Source organism: Sipha flava, unplaced genomic scaffold, assembly GCF_003268045.1.
Source record: "Sipha flava isolate LNK unplaced genomic scaffold, YSA_version1 76_pilon_pilon, whole genome shotgun sequence".
In the NCBI taxonomy this organism is placed as follows: Eukaryota; Metazoa; Arthropoda; class Insecta; order Hemiptera; family Aphididae; genus Sipha; species Sipha flava.
The window spans coordinates 3,740,265-3,758,196 of NW_020273616.1; the positions used below are offsets into that span (position 1 = coordinate 3,740,265).

Sequence of the window (17,932 nt, forward strand, 5' to 3'; positions counted from 1 at the left end):
AATACTTTCCATGGATGGATAGATACATATACTATTGTAATAAACATTAATGACATGTTGAACAAAAATTTTTTATAGTTTCTTAAATAAATAGTTTTAACTAAATGTACTTATGAACTAAAATACTTTTAGGTAATTAATGGTATAATTATTAATGGTATATGCTCTTAAGTCAAATTGATTGTTTCATTGAGTGATTAATTTGATTATTAAACATTGAAATTTACTTGAAGTTACTTAACAACGCTATGGTATTACATTGATATGGAAATAAAATATGTTACATGTTTCTTATCAGAGATCAATAGTTAAAAATATTAAGATATTGGTGTGTTTTTTCCTGTTGGAATTACATCATGGGAAAGTTATTAAATTTTAACTTAAGTTTATAAAAAAAAATTGTGGTTTTTAATGTTTCAAAATATAACTGAACTTAATAATTTAATGTTAACACTGTAACTGTTCGGAAACTATGTTGGAACATTCATTTGTAGCTAAATTTCTTCTTCATCCTCATCATTTTCATCATAATCATCTCCTGGTTCTCCTAAGGCATTGACGAATTCTAAAAAATAAAAAAAATAAATGTATATTTAATGAATAATAAAAACGAATCAAAAATTTTCAATCAATATTATTATGTTAAAATCAATTTTTTTAAAAAAAAAATCAAACTTAACATCTCAAACATTTTATTAATATTGTTTTGAAAAACTGATCTGCGTAAACATGATGTTAAATTATTTTTATTTACATTAAGATAATAATTCGGTACTAAAAAAAATATATTTAATCCAATGTCAGTTCAAATGTAAGTACTTAAATTTTACAAGAATGCTAAAACATATTTTAATTATGTCTAATATTGTTTTTTATTATTTTTTTTATTATAATTAAAAATTATTTTAGTGTTGATTTTAAAATGAATAGATAATAATAAGTTATACTACTTTTACATAGGATAAAAAGCATTTTTAAGAGAAGTAAATTACAAGATATAAACATGCAGAACTCCATTTATTCTTTATTTGCATTTCATCCCTGCAATATTAAACGAATAGTTTGCCTAAAATTTTTATATTAATGATTGGAAAATACATTAATTTCATGTACATGTATAAGTATGTTCCACTTGTATATATTTATACATAAATGGTGTACAATAGTGTTAGGACTCGACATATTTATCAGCAATTATTTTTATGTGATATAAAAGTTTTTTAGAGTACTCAGACATCTTGTATTATACAGAATTTTCCTATCATTGAGTTGATTTTGTTCCGGTATTGAACACAGGAGTGTCCTGACAATTACAACATTGAAGAATAAAAAATACACTTTTTATTTTACTCAAAGTTATTGTTTTATTTTAATTACACGAGTACACAATTGTTACTTTTGTTGGTGATATTTTATTCGATTGAGGCTCTACAATTATAATTTTAATTTTTCTAGAAATAACAGTTTAAGCGATTAAAATAAATCAACATTAAACAATTAAGCTCAACGAATTTATGATAAATTTCCAAACAAGATTATAGGACTGTAAAGGTACCTACTAATATGTTGAAGATTTATATTATTGATATTTTAAAATTTGTGTTCATTATCAAAAACAGAGTATATGCACCATATTTAATTATTAATAAGGACATTAGGTAGATACATACATTGTATATAACAGATAGATGAAAGAATCTTATTACTCCTATATTATAACTATTATGATAGGTAACTGTATAGTTAATTTTATCTTATCAAATATTTAATTATACTTAAATTTGATAGAATGTCTATTATTATTATAGTTATTATGCATTATAAATCGTTCCAAGATGATCAGTAATTTGAGAAATATTGGAATACAATATCAGAACATGTGAAATTCATATGCCGATTTTTATTCATTTTCGGAAATTGTCAGTAGGTACTTCACAAAAAGCATTAATCCAATTATTTTGATTTATTTGAATGTTGTTTTACAGACGTTTTCAACGATAATTTAGATAGTATTAAGTATAATTTAATTGACCGATCACTAATTATCAGTCGTTCTATTCTCTTGCAGTCCATAAATGTACACCGGGGTGTTATTGCAGTGCCAGGACCTTACATACATCAGGGGACACGCTTTCTAGTTAAATGGTTACCATCGATAGTTTTCATGCCAAAATAATAATCTGTGTGGGTTTTAACGCTCAAAATCGTGCGCACATTAGTAATTCAGGGAACTCAACTAGTTTAGGCCGTGATGCAATGTACAGAGCACGTTTTTTACCGAAGATTATTATTTTGTTTTCGACGACAGATTTTAGAATACGGGTGAATGTTGTATTAAAAACACATCGAATGTATGTAGGTGTCCACATATTTTTTAACCTGTTCCGTTTGATTCGCTACCGAATGAATAAAAATAAAAAAATGAGCGCTATTCCAAAATAAACGGCAAACGCATGTTAGCGAAACGTTTTCGCACGAACTCGAAAAATTCACGGTTGGTGTAGAACAAAATAAAACCGAGTGCGCAGACGGATATTTCATTATTGTTTATTTGTTAGGAACGAAAATGAAAAACAATTTGCCTGCGAGGGACAGCGCTAACGTGTTGTGTGCAATAAAATGCATCGGCGCGACACCGTTAAAAAGGATGAAATCAGTGGTGATTAAAAAAACGGATTAAACTTGGTTTATTGCTCGGCGGGTATTGGCGGAACGGCATTCGGTTTAGTGCCGAAAAACGATAAAAAATAAAATGAAATCGTGATGAAATGACGATAGACGTACATTGGACGTGATAAAATACTGAACGCGACGAATACGTTACGTACAAGTAAATGCTATTTAAAAATATTACCTCCCCCCGCACATTTTTTTTTATGTAATTTTTTTTTTTTTTAAATCGAAGTATATTCGTGATGTGTGTATTTCTTAGAATATAAATTTCAAACTAAAAAAGCGTATTATTATTATTGCTATCGTTCGATTTATTGTTGGACGAATCGAAAACAATATTACCACAACTTGCAATATTTAGGTACACACGTGTCACGTACGCACGTTCGAAGTGAATAGAAATATTGAATTCAGGCAAGAAAAAAAAAGTTATGACTAGCGAGTTTATCTTTACCAAAATAAATGCTATTATTATCATAAATCGAGTCATAAGGTGGTTGGAATAGGTTAAACGTTTTTTTATTTTATTATACATTGTGTTTGTAGGTAGCAAGATTATTTAACAACCATAAATATAGTTTCTATGTCTTATCTGATTGTCGCAAAAAACGTACATTTTGATATTTTATTTTTAAATAGTTGCGTTTAAATTTAATTTTCAGTGATTATTGTCTGCTTCAGAAATGCATGTTAGTTATGAAGTACTCGGCTCACACAAAAACATGATGATACTGTAGTGATATTCATTACGAATTATACGACATTACTTACTGTTTAGTTAAACGCCGTAGGCGATTTGAGTCCGCGTATATAGAAAGAGTTTCTCGAGTCTCTCTCCAGTAAGAATAAAAAAACTAAGTATTATTATTTAGATAAAAGCTTTCTGTACAAGGAACCGATGAGTATAAACTATCAGCATTTAATCAATATTATTTACGTAATACTATATATCACATATTACACATACGAGATTACAGGCGAAACAATACAAAAAATAAAATTAATGTATTGAGAGTTCTAATTTGACGTTTGTTATACGGTTATTTTAAGATCCCTATAATATAACAGTTATACGTCAGTAAAGCAAATAGTCTGCGTTTCTCGTGTACTTACCGTTAAAATCGATTCTTCCGTCGCCGTCCACGTCCACTTCCTTAATCATGTCTTCGACTAGAGCAAATCAAATAAGAATAAATGACGTTTGAACAAAATGTACATAACAACACATTGCTCGACATTAAATCGCATATTTACTTTCTTCTTCAGACAAATCTTCACCCAAACATTGGAGAACCGCTCTCAAGTCCGATGCACTTATGTATCCCCTATTGTGTTTGTCGAACACCTATAATAATATTTCCCTTCAAATACATTTCATCAACACAAATGATACGAGGTTTTACATTATATATATATATATATATATATATATTTGTATAAAGAAATATATTTTAAAAAGTTTACATTACTTATACAATGATTATTATTGATTGTTATCATATATCTGTACCTCATAACCCGACGAACGTAAGTCCAAAAATAAAGATTTACAGATGATTAAATTTTTTTGCAAGAAATATATTTTTCATCGAGCCATAATAACGGAAGTTTGTTAAAAATACTCATTTAATTTCGGTTATTACTCATTAATTCAAAATTTAAACTTTGTAGGCAGGCAACATTCTATTTTTTTTTCAGTTTTTTTGCTGTCATGAAATGTTAGCATAATGTGACTTGCGTTGGTCTGGTTCTGAGGAACAGATATACTGCTGATGCCGTTGTGTGGTAATAACATACCACACAATTATTAATTAGACCAAAATCATTTTCATCATTGACAAAACAAATGCGTAAGTACAACACGACCCAAATGCAGTTCTGTCTAACAATCTTATAAGGTAGTAATGAAACGAACAAAATACATGAATCCAGCTAACGATTGCAATTTAAGCTGTAAATCATCAATTTATAAACACAAATTTTACGTGCAAAACAACAATTGTCTTACAAAATAGGAAATTTCTGAAATGTGTTGCGCGCATAACGTGTAGTTTCATAAATATTTTGAACTTTGAGTCGCTATATTTCTGACGTAACCACGTAACACTCTTGATTAACATAGGTTATCGTAAGTAGTAAGTAATTCTCATCAATATCACACCACATGTAAGCCACACATATTATTCGTAGCTATATATTGTTTTTTTTTTAATTTTCGTTATGGTGATTATCGTGTGTATTTGTTATTGCTTTAATCGGACTTATTTGTTTCCACTTCCTGTTGTTATTTCGCTTATCTAAGTTTATTAAACCATTTAATTTCCCAACAATTATATTATAATTATGTATAAATATATAACTGCTCTAAAGAAAAACGTATTACTACACTGCGACCGACTTAAATTTGCTTAATTGTCACCTACTCATACTAACACATAATATTAGGTAAATTATTAATATTTATTCCTACAAAAGCCTTGTGTTCCATGTCGTGTTTTTGAAACATAAATAATACACTAACTACAGTACACTTTTTCGTAATAAGCAATTCGTAAGCTGTTTATGTGCTATTCAAATTGGTTTTTATTTACTATTCATTCATATTTTTTATTTCAACTAATACTGCTGAATCCAAAAGAATTTTGTAAAAACATTAATTTATCCTACTGATTAATGAATTGACTTCTTTTTATACTCCTGTAGAACTCGAATACAAAACTTTTAGCTTATGATATAAAAAAATCATTATACGATAAACGCTCTGAACAAAAATATATAAGCTCTTGCTCTTATTCTAAATGGACATTATATAATTTTAAAAGTTTTAATACAACTGTTTGTTAATATACATAATGGGAATTTAGGGAAAACTTAATGTTATTTTGGATAAAGTTTATATTTAATATACTTCTTTTCACCATTATACATGTAAATATCAGAAAGTTTTAGTATTCTGCAAACCTTATATATATATATATATATATATATATATAATTGCTTTTAAAGCGATTTAAAATGAAAAATGTTTTTTCCTATCTAACTTTATAGTCGATGTTCAGCTAAAACAACTAGCCATATTACATGTGAGCAATTGAAATTGCGAAGTTGTGTTTAAAATAATTTTCCATACTACACGTTTTACAATTTTAATTTATATTCTAACATGAACTATTATTTTTAACAGTTAATCAATTTTACTTTTTGCTTATACCTACTATCAATTTTTTTTTAGTCTTTGATTTGTTTTCATTGTTTATTTGTAAAACGTGAAGATTTTTTTCCAACCAGATTTTTAATATATACATCCGTTCTATGATATAATGTAAAAATGGTATGAAATGGTTTTGTGTAGTATACGAGTAGATGAAGAGAATTATATTACTTGTTATTATACATGTCAACACTTTTTATCGTTTTAATTTTTTAAACATGAATATTGCAGCTATAATGTGAAATGTTATAAAAATTAGTTTCATCATTTTTATAATGTACACCGTGGCAGGCCCGTACTGGTCCACCGGGCAACTGAGCAAATGCACGACGCGCCCATAAAATTACTGCTACATAAGGATTTTGGAGAGATATCCATTGTTTCTCATTAACAAGTAATAACCCCATAGTCTTCAGGAATACGTCATTGAAAAACGTTTATATATTTGTGAAGACAAGCGTTAAACCTAAATTATGATTCTTTAATCTGGAATCTATTGAGCCATAGGTAACCTGAAGGATTAAATAATAAAAATTAAGGCACCCTTAAATATTTTTGTAACCACCCCATTAGAGCAGCCAGTACGGGCCTGCAACGTGGCCATTAATAATAACTAAATAAAACTGTATAGCATTTATTATTCTAATATAATTGCAGTAATGGAGTATTAAAATATCACATTTTATTGCCAAGTCAAGTATTTTACCAGGTCATAAGGGCTATTATTGATTATTAATATATATGTTATGGCAATGGTGCGACTTACTATATTATGTATTATGTATAAATATTCAAACAACTTATTGATTACTCTTACCTATTTTAAACCAAAAAATATTTGCTCTTCATGTTTCCCGAAATAACTTTAGTCCAACACTTTATAATATGTTGAACAGAATTACTATACATGTTTTCTCGGTGGATCAGAGTGCGCTGAATATTTTATGTAGCAATACAAGTCAAAATGCAAAAGTTTTATTATTCTGGACTTTAATGTATGTATTTGTTTATCCGTGCTACGTCGTCAACTCAGAAACTCATGTAGATAAAATATTAAACTTTATACACATAAATGTATAATACGCGTTCAGTTGAAAAAGTGCTGAAGCAAACCACGACGAAAGGCATAGAAAAAAAATGTAATACAATTTTAAATCAGCTGTTTTAATGAATAATAATTTATTGTTTTACTTACATCACAGAATATACATACGGACGTTATAAAGAATTAAAATATTATTGGGCCTGATAAAAATAAAATGAAAACCTTCAACAATATGTGTTTTTATAATATTTATTGTAATAGTATCATAATCCTTGAAACACTAATTGAATATTAAATTCCATTTCATTACGTTATTAGAGATTTGAAGAGTACTTTATTTTATTTCAATATTATTCAATCATAAGCGAATTTGCAATAAATGTATTACAAAGAATTATTAAATATAACTCAACAATCTACACCATAGTACCAAACATTTCAATGATTACCCATATTTTGTAAATGTTTAAAAAATACTATTTTCAAAATGTTTTTTTTTTTTTTTTTTAATGTGGTTCTAGCTCACCTTTTTTTTTTTTACTTGCCATTAAAATAGCTGTACAAATTGTAATAAAAAAATCACTTCTAACATAAAACAATACATCTACAATTGTGCTTCCTCTTTTATTTCGCTCTGACAAATTTTAAATTTAATACTGTAAATATCCTTAAAAGCAGTAGAAGCTTACCCATTGAAGTTGACAGAAACATTTTATAGCTTAATATAGTTATCAAAATCTTCAACCAGCTATATATATTTTAATAGATTTTCAACAAAACGACTTTCTGTGTCATTGGACGTGAAGAAACTAAAAAATTATAAATTTAAATACCGACACAGCTGAAAGATAACAATTTATATATTATGTATTACGTGTAGCAAAGCAGTTTTCAGCAAACAGATTATAATTAGCTATTTTCACAAAAAGTAAAAGCTCGATATTCAACTATGGCAACGAAGGTGCTCCTGTACTCTAGGTCTTTCAGCCCTTCCCTCCTTGTGGGGGCCCTATATATACCTATATATATACTGTAAAAGTAACATTTACAGAATGTATAATAACAACGGAGAATTTTCATAAACATAAAGAATTATAAGCAGGTGCAGGTATATAATTTTACTAAATGGATGGATTATATAAGCCTGCGCCATCATATTTGCATTTTAGGTAAAGTCAGAAACAAAAATATACATCAGGATAGTTCCAAACTTTAGACTGCATAGCCAAATTCACCACCGAAAAATAAATATATCAGATGAGTGAAATGTGAAATATTTCCTGAATTACATTACACTAATTAGTCTTAAGATGATATTAAACTTTAAGAATCATCGGAAAGCAACAAAAGTTCAAGACTTCGAAGAACATCAATAGATTCCGGAATCGAACACCATTAGCTTGTAATATTTCAATAGATTAAGACCATTTTCCGATGCATAACAAACCTACTAAAGGCACTATGAACACCCCTCCCCCAGTGGTTTGATTTCGAAGATAATTCGTTGTCGATGAAAAAACAATTTTATTGACGATGTATTGCAGTAGTAAACACATTCTGTGCACACAAATAATATGATATTTCACCATCAGTGTCGTACCTGAATTACCTAAGGCCCGTGTGCAGATCAAAATCTTGAGATCCCTTATTGTAACTAATATATTTTTCTTGTCGTTAGTTTACGAACAGCGACCTATTAAAAATATTTTGCGACCCATAGGTTGGGAAATACTGCATTAGATGTAATGTTGATTTATCGGTGCTAAGTAGTACATCACGCATGGTCCATTTACGGTATATAATATCGCTTGGTTATTCGATTATACGCGTGATTAAAATCACTCCACGGATCAATACTTTGTTACGGTTTGCACTGTTTCAACATCAAAACCTACACCGCCGTGTGCACACGATAAAAATTTAATCAGAAAATACCAAGAACTACGCTAGACATCGTGCCAATTGTATTGTCAAAATAATATGAAGACAGTCGATAGCAACTATAGTATGTAATATATCTTAGATCAAGATGTGAGGAGATGGATTGACATAGGTTGTACATAGGTGATTGATCTTTGAATTTCGGGAGTGAAAGAAAAGAAACGATCGTAAAATACAACGTAAATATACAAAAATATTTCATTTATTAACCATATGTACATATGCATGTACAATAATACGTACCGTAAAGTTCGGTCAACGAGAAAGCCGACGAGGAAAAAGTTTCAAAGAACGTATAGAAATTATTCGAAGAAAATATCATATTAAAATATTGTATGCACGCGTATATACATATTTAACACACAGGGAAAAGGGTATATACGTGGAGAGTATTGTTATGGACGTCTCCATAACTATTTCGTTCGTGTAATAATTAATGCGTGGTTTTAAGTTATCACTATACTTTATTAAAATAATTAAATCAATAAAAACTTAATTTTAACAGAATTAGACGGATTTAAGTAACAGAGGCTCTTCCCGATGCTCTGATAGTAACACACTGATTCTTATACAGACAGCGAGACACGGTAGGGGCTCGCTTGGGCTCAAAACTGTCCGCTCAGCGAATTCTTTTAGACCGTGTGACCGAGTGTCTCTGCACATTTACAAAATGCTTACTTACCAACCAATGCAGACAGGGGTTCATAACAGTATAAAGTGTAAGAACAGAAGCACGAGACCAATCAACGAGTTATCAGGAACAATATTATAACAGCGTTACGTTTGAGAGTACATGTACTTATAAACCTTATAAATGTAAAATTTGAAGTAATAACGAGTATACTGTTATTGCTTCTAGGTATGCCGTAGAATCGATTTACAATTATATACGTATTATTCACGTACAGCCATAGGTGCAACTAGAGGGGGCTAGTGTGGACTTAGTCCCCCCATAAATATGCCATGTTATACATGGCATACTTCATACAGCATACTTAACTCACAATAGTGTCACATGCAAAAAAAGACACATTGCAGTAAATCCAACTTGGTTCAGAATCTAAAATATATTAACATGGTATATAAGAGTATGGGTAATCTATAGGTTATTTTAATTTTTAGTTGGAGGGCTGTAGCCCCCACAGATTTTTTACCCTAGTTGTGCCTATGCGTACAGCTCGACCTTTTGCCTTACGTTTTGCTGCAAACTGTATACCGTATTATGTATGGTTACGATTCGACTACGAACGTTGTGCCTTGCATCAATTCGTATTTAACATTATTACAATTATCGATAATGTACAAACGATCAAATCATTACGAGCAAATAAGAATATCGGTGAATAAGAATCTACCGCAATCGTTGCTATCGTACCTTGAACGCATCTCGCAGCTCCTTTTCTTCTTGGTCTGCCGTCTTCTCCGCGGTACCACCCATGTTGTACACAATTTCCACGAATTCTTGAAAACTGAACGCTCCGTCACCTGCGTATAACAACAAAAACGCGAGCGTATAGTATCCGGGACTTATGTTATTCGGTTGTGAATTTGGTCCTATTAAAATACTGCAAAATAGAGAATACCATTCTGTTTTATCGAAGAAAAAATAATAGTAATGATAATAACGAAATTACCGAAGGAAATCAACCCGTATTGCGATTTACGAGAAAACTAAGTACTCGTAAGCACTGCACGCAATTTGAGTTTCGAATATTTTTTTACTTGGAGAGCATAATAATTATAAATTATCAAATACGTACAGGCACTACTATTAAATAGGTAATGTTAGTTTTAATATTTTTTTATTTTTTGGATATTTTATCAGACAATAATTTATCTGTCATAGTAATATATTGGTGTTAAATATTTTTCAAAATTAAGTTACACAAAATAAACTTTTTTTACATGTACATAATATAAAACCATTTTTTACCAGAATAAAAATATTAAATTTAGACATACCATCAATATCGACTTCCTGTAACATCGTTTCCAGTTCTTCTTCTCTAGCAAACTGTCCGAGACTTCTCATTACTCGACCTAATTCTTCTTTAGTAATACTGCCGTCGCCGTCTTTATCGAATAATCTAAAAGCTTCTCGAAATTCTAAAATCAAGTTTGGATTGTTTAAAAATATTACCACCTATATAAAATATATTATATTATATAAAAAACAAAATGCCTGAAAAATATATGAAAATATTATTATTAATCATTTGGCGTTTTAAGATTAGTAATATTTTTTAGCACTGAATATCAAATAATCGTAGAAAAAATGAAATATCTATGAAATAATGATTACTGCAGTCCACCTATACGATTTTCTAATTTACAGTCATGAGATCCATGTTTCTCACCGTGTTCCTCAGAAAATAATAATTCTATATTCCAGTAAATATAAATATGCGAATAAATATTATAAAATTCGACATTAAACAGAAAAAAAACTCATGTTTAATATATATTAGTAGTAATAATAATTTGTACGTTTAAATTAATGGGTATAATAATGTTTCCGTTATGTCTCAAACATTATTATGACTTTCTACCAAGTTAAGACTGCAATAACAATAAATACTTATACTTTTGTACACGTTAAAAAATTCGTTGTGCAATATTTTTCAAATCGTAATCACCAACATAATAATTTAGTAACAATAATATTATACTGGTATTTAATTTGTAATCCGTTTCAGGGGTGCAATCACCTTTCATCTGTGCTTTGGTAACGTGCACTAAGTTTCTATCGGCAGGCTGAACAGATTGTGGACATACTTGGATTTCCATTGTAAGTTTTTCATTGCTTATTATTGCAGGTTTCGGAGCAGTGCCATTAACGTTATTACCGTGTTTCGTTACCGTCGGCTGTATGCTTACCGTGGGCGCTGTTTGCTCGTCTATTTGACGGTTCTAGAATGTAAAATACACAACAAACCGCGATGTCATATAAGTGTTGTATAAGTGATACGTTAAGCACACACACAACTATAATCATCCAATGTACAACACAAAATCTTTAAATTTCACGCGATATTTACACGGTGGAGAATATGCGTGTATACTGTTGAAGAAGTCAACTCGACTGTAAACAAACTATAAATTGCGTGTACGTACACGATGTGCTGTACATTTTATATACATTAATTTACAATTTTAGTACGTTGCAGTTTAAATCTATTAAAAAGTGCACTATGAAAACGAAAATTATCATTTACATGTACAACCGTAAACCAACTGTAGAAAATAAGAACAGACAATCATTAAAATTCAATTATATCGTCGTTATGTATATATACACAAATCGGTAACGAAAGAGGACAATTTATGTACAAACAAGGGGACATCCAAACGACCTTCTAAAAAAGTATATCTTAGACCCTTTTATAGAAGAGGACGAACTTCTTACATGTATTCATATTTATATACTTTCCTAGTGTGACATACGAGTACATGATAGGTAACATAAATTTGAAGAAAAAAAAACCTTGCCCCCTTCTCTTGAGAACAGCCCAGATCAATGCCGTATTTAGACATTTTGCGGCCCGGCGCAAAAAAAAAATTGGTGCCTCTCTAAAGGGCCTACCCTCGAAAAACATAGGAGATAAATCCTCATAAAACTTTTAGATAGGTATTCTAAAACCAATGCTATTTTTGTGTAGTAGGCACGCCACCGCACACCGCACGTGATAGCAACAAATTTGGGAACTAATATTAGGTATATTAATAATATTCTGGATCGCTGATAGCTATATTGCTATAAATATATTAATAAATTAAATATATCAACATTAATTTATGATACTTTTATTAAAAATAAAAAAAAAAGAATAATTTCAAAATAATTTTAAAAGTTCAATAATTCACAAGTGAGCAATTTCCAACCACAAAATTTTGGCCCCAAAAAAATGCCGCCCGGGGCAGTTGTAGTTAGTACCCCCCTAAATGCGGCCCTGGCCCTGGTACAAACCATAAACTACAGACCCGTGACCCAGACCTGTGTACAATATGATACGGGGAACCCATCTTGGATAGAAATAGCGTATTTTATCTGATCGCAATGTATAAATAATTGCAATGCGGATATAGTAAATAACATATTTGAAACGACGGGAATCGGTAAAAGACTGAATACTTTTGAAGTCCCGTAGCTGTTCGCTCTCCGTTAGTTTTCATTGCAAGTATAAAATGAGATCGTCAACTATTTTTAATTAGATAATTTTATTTGAAGTTTAAATCTAATTTGCGACTTAATTAAATTTTGAACATGCATCTATAACGTCATTTTCGTTACAGTTTGTACGAATAAATTTAGTTTTCTATCTATAATATAATATTGACATTAATCAAATTTCTAATCCAAATACATTACGCATATATTTAATAAAAAATATACTACTGCCTTTATACAACCCCGTGGCATTTTCGATGAGTGTAGCATTAATATTCAAAAACATTTAAATACTTAATTTAAATACTGTAAAATATGTGTCACTGACAACAAAATTAATTATATTATTCATTTTAACTTCCATTAATCAAAAGCTTTTGTTATTTATTCTAGAAACGATTTTACAATGAGTCATCTCTTATTTATAACATCAAAATTATGCATATTTATATATTATGATTCTCAATTGCGTTTTAACTAGGTCATATACTTTTTACGTTGTCCGATTATTATTAAATTATAATACAGTCACAATTATAGGCAAGAATTATATAACACACTGCAGGGCTGAAATTAAAATATCAGAATGCCGTCGGTCATCAACTATTTGTTCAATAGACAGTAATATAATATACAGGAAAAGATAAAACAATATTCAAATAATTATTTCATGGTAAATATTTCAGCAGCATAAAATTTAACATAATTATTATTATTAATATTATTTGTATTGATTTATCTTACTAATGTACTTACTATCATTGATTATAAATACTAGTATTTACCTAAATAATCAATGCTGTTATTTTGGTAATAATCCATTTTATCGGACGAGTTGTTTATAACGAACTACTCGTATGCAGTAGTATGCAGCAATAGCTATTATTTTGTACTGACAGACATTAGTAAAAAAACCTTTTCAATTTGATTTAACAATCTTAATGCTTTTTAAGTGAGATCGAAGCAGATCTATACAACAGGATTTACATAAACATAAAATTGATAGCTCTAAACAAATTATCATAGATATATATATAGATCTATACAACTAATAAATACAGAATGAAGTTTATAAAAATAGTACATTTTTTAAAACTATTTATAAGTTTAAATATAATACAACTCAATTGGTTATATGTCAATTGGTACAAAAATTAAACACGCATCACATAAGTACCTGTATAATAAAAATGTTTCACAACATATAAGCACCTTATTTGAGTTAGTTAATTAAATTATATTACAACAGATTACAAATATAATAAAATATGGCTATTTTTTACGTTATAAATACGGACTTGATAATTTTCATACTAAAGATTTTTTCATAATAATTGTGTGAAATGTATTTTTTCTTTATAATCTCGAACAACTAATTAATAGCTACACGTTTCATCTTTCGACCGGTAGATATTATAAGAACGTTAGATTATCCATAATAAAATGATTCATTCATCTATTTTAATTAAAAAAATAATTTAATTATTTTCATAAAAATATTTCAATATGTATTGTGCCGCACTACACTAATAATTTTTGATTGAAAATAAATGAATAAATCATTTTATTATGGATAATCTAACAATTCTTTAATTATTAAAAAATAAAGAATTATTTTTATTTCATTTTTGGTGCAATATGTATTTTAATTGTCAGGGGTATTAAGACGTTAAAAAAACTACACAATTCAATATATAAAAAATAAACATGGATTCTATACATACTTATAACCAACTACGATTATAAAACGAGTAGTTTAAAGAAAATATTTTGTTAGCTAATACTAAATAAAATAAAAATAAAATAATAAAATTATATTTTATTGATTTATTTTAAAAAGATTAGTTAAAATTATTATTTTAAAATTAATAATTATATAATTTATATTTAATGGAATTATAAGTATAAATATGATTACAATCTTAATCAAGATGTTTTTTTAAAATCTATAGTTTATCATTGCATTTAAATTTAAAAATATTCACTCATTGGCTTGCTTAACCCTTCTCTATATTGTATTATATTAGTATTTATTTAAAATTATAGAACTTAATATTATTATATTTTTTTTTTTTTTAATTCGCCTTTGTTCGCAAAGCTTAATATTATTATTTAATATTAATTACTATCACTAAACTGTTTAAAATCAATTTCAAATTTTACAACTAAGCATTGATCATTATTATAACAATCGAAAAAAAATATCATAAAAATAATCTTATAATAGATAATTATTAAGAGCATAATAAATGGCTGCATGTAAAATTTTACATGAATGACCTTTTTATCAGAATTGAAAACATCGTGCAATCTCCTACCTAGACCTTTTTTAAATAGGGGTTAAAGCTACATGACATAAACGCCGAATATTATTATGAACATTAAATAAGTTCTATTTAAAAAGTTAAATTTAAGATCGTGTTTATATCTATAATCTATACTATAGATTCTATAGTCATCTCAAAATGAGATCAATACTGACCGTGATCAGTTTTCGTTCACGACGTTTTAATGACATACATAATATGACGCTCTATCATATTTTTATTTTTATTTACAAAATAGTCGAGCAGGTGTAATGTACATGTAATTTTCAACAGATATTTTTTTCTTAAAAAAAGTTAGCAATTGTTTAGCTAAATTTTATACTTATTAAAATATTGTATAAAAATATACAGTTAAACTACTGTATTCAAATATAAAAAAATGTATTATAACCAAATTGACTTATTTTTATTTTAGTAGTTCAGCTTTTTGTAACCTCAGTAAAGGAGTTAACTCCTTAATTAATTAACTTAGTTAATTAACACTATCTTATGTAGGAAATATAAGAGATTACCTACTTTTTTAGGAGTTTACCATTTTCCTTATAAATTTCTATACTCGATTAACAATAAAGAATTAATAATGAGGGGGAAGATAATATTATAATTATCTGTTACGACCCATAAGATATTTTATTATTTCATCTATACCATATAGTAAATTAGAAATTAATTTATACTTTTAAATATTGCTCATTGGTTTAAACCAATTTGGTTCATATTTTTTATACTCGTTTTACATAAATTGAAATAATTTATACGGGTTTTCAACATTTATTTTCTTTCTGGTGGTTAGTATATTCAATTTTAATCTGCATGCTATAATTTTACCAAGGAAACGGTTTTTATTGACAATTAAAATGTATACTGTACCAGGTCCCTTTTATTTTTTTACTCCAAATAATACAAATATTAACTTGAAAAAAACAAACTGACTCAAATTCCTAGTGATACTTCAAAATGTATTATTATTTTCCTAAGTCTAAAATGTTAAGTAATATAATAGTGAGTTTTCGTTTAAAAGCCAAGTGACGATGAACTTTTATATAATTTATACGGTAAAAAGGGATCAATATTTTAAATACATTCTTCGCTTCGCTCAGTATCTAAAATATAATAAGCTTTAAAAATTTGTATTTTATAATAATTTTAAAATTAAAAATAATATAAAATGAAAAAATATCTATTGAGTATCAAAACAATTATTTTTATCTTAGCTCCTGTGAAAATCAATAAAGAGTTTCATTAAACGGTATTAAAAATGTTTTCTTTGTGTTATTGTAAGACTTTTAAAAGGGTAGATTAGAGTTATTCGCAAATGTCGATATCGAACGCTTACATTAATTAAACGTATACCTCCTAATACTCACTATTAAGTTATCCTACATACTATCTTGAATAGTATTAATTTTTATGAGTTTAAGGTAAAAATGTGTAACAAAAACTCTTGTAGTCTTAAATAATATTAATTTACTGTAAATTATAAAAAATATCAATCACAAAACAGTAGTACATTACCATATTACTAGTGAAAACCAAACAACTGGAAATCATTATATTTTAATAATATATTAACTATATTTAATTCAAATCAAATTAAAAGTGATGATCATTGGTGATCAATGTGATTATATCATCTATTATATTATATCTACAAGTGTGATTAATATGTCGCCGACCTTTTCTATACACCTGTTTTATCATGTATTGACACAGTCGTCATGGATAATCGACAGTAGTGTGATTAATGCCGATTGAACCTTCGACTCAGAGCCAATTCAAAATAGGGTTAGGGTAAAATACAAACTCTTTGTTTAAATGACATTTCGTAAACCTGTAAGTATAACGTATAAGTGCCAAAAAGTATAGGCTATGCAATATGAATATGTATTATATTTAGATGATCGTGAATATTTCCGCGTTACATTATCACTTATAATCAGTAAGTATTTATTAATAGATTATTCTTTTAAACAATGTATGAATTTCGCAACGAATTATGTAACAGTCAAGTGTTAAATATTGAACGAATTTGGCAACATTTCAAACTAAAATCAGTGGAAAAGTTAAATACTTTATACAATACAATCTGAATGTATATTGTGTATTGATAAACATACATTAAAAACAATTATATGGTTCAAAATTTTAAAAACCATAAAATGTTGATTTCGCGAATTTTATGATTGCAAAAAAGCACGTTACGCGGATGAAAAACGTTTAATTCCATGTACGATCGTGTATAATAATTCTCATTTCAGAATTAGGACAAGAAAACCGTTTGAAGTGTCTGGTGATGTATATGTAGCTTTCAGTATAATTTCCGCGTTGTCGATTATACAATGAAATCATTTCAATTCAAGTAGAATTGCACAAAGGGATATAATTAATATTATGTATAAGTATTGTTGTGTAACCATAGAAACAGTAATATACTCACGACAAAATTCCGTATTTGATTCACCAGCGGCGAGGGTGAGAAGTATTTTCCGAAAACCGAGGCTATTTTCCCGTCCATGGTTATTATATAATAATAATAATGAAGCAATATAAATTCACTTGAACACCAA

At 28.2% G+C, this 17,932-nt stretch overlaps 1 protein-coding gene across 1 annotated transcript in view; it reads right to left on the reverse strand.

Moving 5' to 3' along the window:
• Positions 1-38: 38 nt before the first annotated feature.
• LOC112692668 (neo-calmodulin-like) overlaps positions 39-17,932 on the reverse strand; it is a gene marked incomplete in the record, with an annotated part of 18,355 nt that continues 461 nt past the window's right edge. Inside the window, 7 exon segments of the mRNA XM_025567405.1 lie at positions 39-565; positions 3,787-3,843; positions 3,928-4,018; positions 10,246-10,355; positions 10,833-10,976; positions 11,579-11,780; positions 17,803-17,932. Of these exon segments, the coding sequence (XP_025423190.1) occupies positions 495-565; positions 3,787-3,843; positions 3,928-4,018; positions 10,246-10,355; positions 10,833-10,976; positions 11,579-11,780; positions 17,803-17,880 (753 nt within the window).